Source organism: Scyliorhinus torazame, chromosome 9 (assembly GCF_047496885.1).
Source record: "Scyliorhinus torazame isolate Kashiwa2021f chromosome 9, sScyTor2.1, whole genome shotgun sequence".
NCBI lineage: Eukaryota > Metazoa > Chordata > Chondrichthyes > Carcharhiniformes > Scyliorhinidae > Scyliorhinus > Scyliorhinus torazame.
Genome location: NC_092715.1, coordinates 119,875,984 through 119,877,990, shown reverse-complemented (window position 1 = coordinate 119,877,990; position 2,007 = coordinate 119,875,984). Strand labels below are relative to the sequence as shown.

At 43.7% G+C, this 2,007-nt stretch overlaps 1 protein-coding gene across 1 annotated transcript; it reads left to right on the top strand.

Moving 5' to 3' along the window:
• The first annotated feature begins 866 nt into the window (after window positions 1-866).
• LOC140430019 (small ribosomal subunit protein bS18m-like) lies at window positions 867-1,306 on the top strand. The gene has a single exon (XM_072517581.1). The coding sequence runs from the start codon at window positions 892-894 to the stop codon at window positions 1,240-1,242; it is 351 nt and encodes a 116-aa protein (XP_072373682.1). The 5' UTR covers window positions 867-891; the 3' UTR covers window positions 1,243-1,306.
• The last annotated feature ends 701 nt before the right edge of the window (window positions 1,307-2,007 follow it).

The following is a 2,007-nucleotide window of genomic DNA, read 5'->3' as shown; positions in this document are numbered from 1 at the left end:
TACCTCACCCACGGCGCGCCCTTTTAAACTGTCCCCTCTGCCTCGCAGCTCCCGCGCTTTTTGAAACTCCCGCGCAGTACTTACCTCACCCACGGCGCGCCCTTTTAAGCTGTCCCCTCTGCCTCGCAGCTCCCGCGCTTTTTGAAACTCCCGCGCTGTTTCCAAGGTCCCGGCTCCCTCTCTCTCCCGAACAGCTGACCTGCAAGGTAAGGAAGTGGTTAAGCAGAACAGGTGGAGAGAGCAGTTAAAGCATACAGTAGTCTGGGCTTTATCAACTGGTGCATAAAGTGCAAGAGAATGGAGGTTATGCTGAACCTATACAAGACAATATTTAGATCTCTGTGGAGTATTGTGTACAGTTCTGGGTGCCACACAATATGAAGGATGTGAACACATTGGAGAGAGTGCAGAAGAGGTTTACAAGAATGGTTCCAGGGATGAGAAATTTGAGATAGGAGGATAGATTGGAGAGGTTGAAGCTGTTCTTCTTGGAGTGAAGACGGTGAGGAGAAGATTTGATAGAAGTGTTCAAAGTCATGAGGGGGCTGGACAGAGTAGATAGCGGGAAATTGTTCCCACTCATAAAAGGATCAAGAACTAGAGGGCGCAAATTTAAAATGATTTACAAAAGACAACAAATGTGATGTGAGAACAAAAACATTTTCACACGAGTGGTTTGATCTGGCATGCACTGTCTGGAAGTGTGGTGGAGGCTTGCATCCGCTGGAGTTTAGAAGAGCAAGAGGCCAGATTCTGAGGGATCTTGACAGGGTGGATGTGGAAAGGATGTTTCCATGTGGGAAAAATCTGGAACTAGAGGTCACTGTTTAGAAATAAGGGCTTGCCCGACATGCGCGCCAGTCGCAGCGGGATGCTGCGGGCGGTGAGGACATGGCGTCCAGCAATCTGGCAAAAGGGATCAGCACTCATCACACTCCAACGACTAGTGACACTTCTGATATGCCAATAAAGTTAGAAAACCCTTACAAAGAACCACCCAAGAGATGCGTTCTGTGTGGTATTCCAGTGGATTACAGGAACACACAACGTTTGTCCCAGTTTATATCTCCATATACAGGTCACATTTTTAGGAGACACATAACAGGCTTGTGTGGAAAAAAACAAAGAGAAATTTCCAAGGCCATCAAAAGATCCCAGCAAATGGGATTTATGTCAGTCACATTGAAAGACCCTGCTTTCCTAAAGGATCCAAACATTTGCGATTTCAGACTTCGAGAATAACCTTCAACCTGTGGCTATTTATGGTACAGTGCTGTGGAGTTTCTCAATTATATTCCAAGAATCAATAAAGTGGATTAAATGCTAAATAAATAAAAAAATAAGGGCTTGCCCATTTAAAACAGGGATGAGGCAAAAAGATTTCTCTGTGATGTAATACTCTTGGATTTCCAAAAAGCGTTCAATAAAGTACCACACACAAGGCTATTTATTAAGATAAGAGGCCATGGTGTTGAGGGCAGTATATTTGCATGGATACAGGATTGGCTAACTGATAGAAGACAGAGTTGGGAGGAGTATTTTCAGAATGGCAACAAGTAACGAGTGGAGTACTACAAGGATCAATGCTGGGGCCACAATTATTTACAATATACATTAATAACTTGGACGAGGGAAGTGAATGCACTATTGCCAAGTTTGCAGAGGACACAAAAATAGGGAAGGCAAGCGGTGCGGATGATACAAAGAATCTACAGAGGGATATAGACAGGTGAGGTGAGTGGGCAAAAACTTGGCAGATAAAATATAACGTAGGAAAATGTGAAATTATGCACATTGGTAGGAATAATAAAGGAGCTGAATATTATTTAAAAGACAGCACAGAGTGATATGGGGGTCATCGTGCATAAATCACAAAACGCTGTCATGCAGGTTTACCAGCTGATTGGGATGTCAAATGGAAAATTGGCCTTTATTTAAACAGGAATGGAGCATAAAATTGGGACATCTTACTGAAACTATACAAGGTACCACACCTGGAATAGGGTG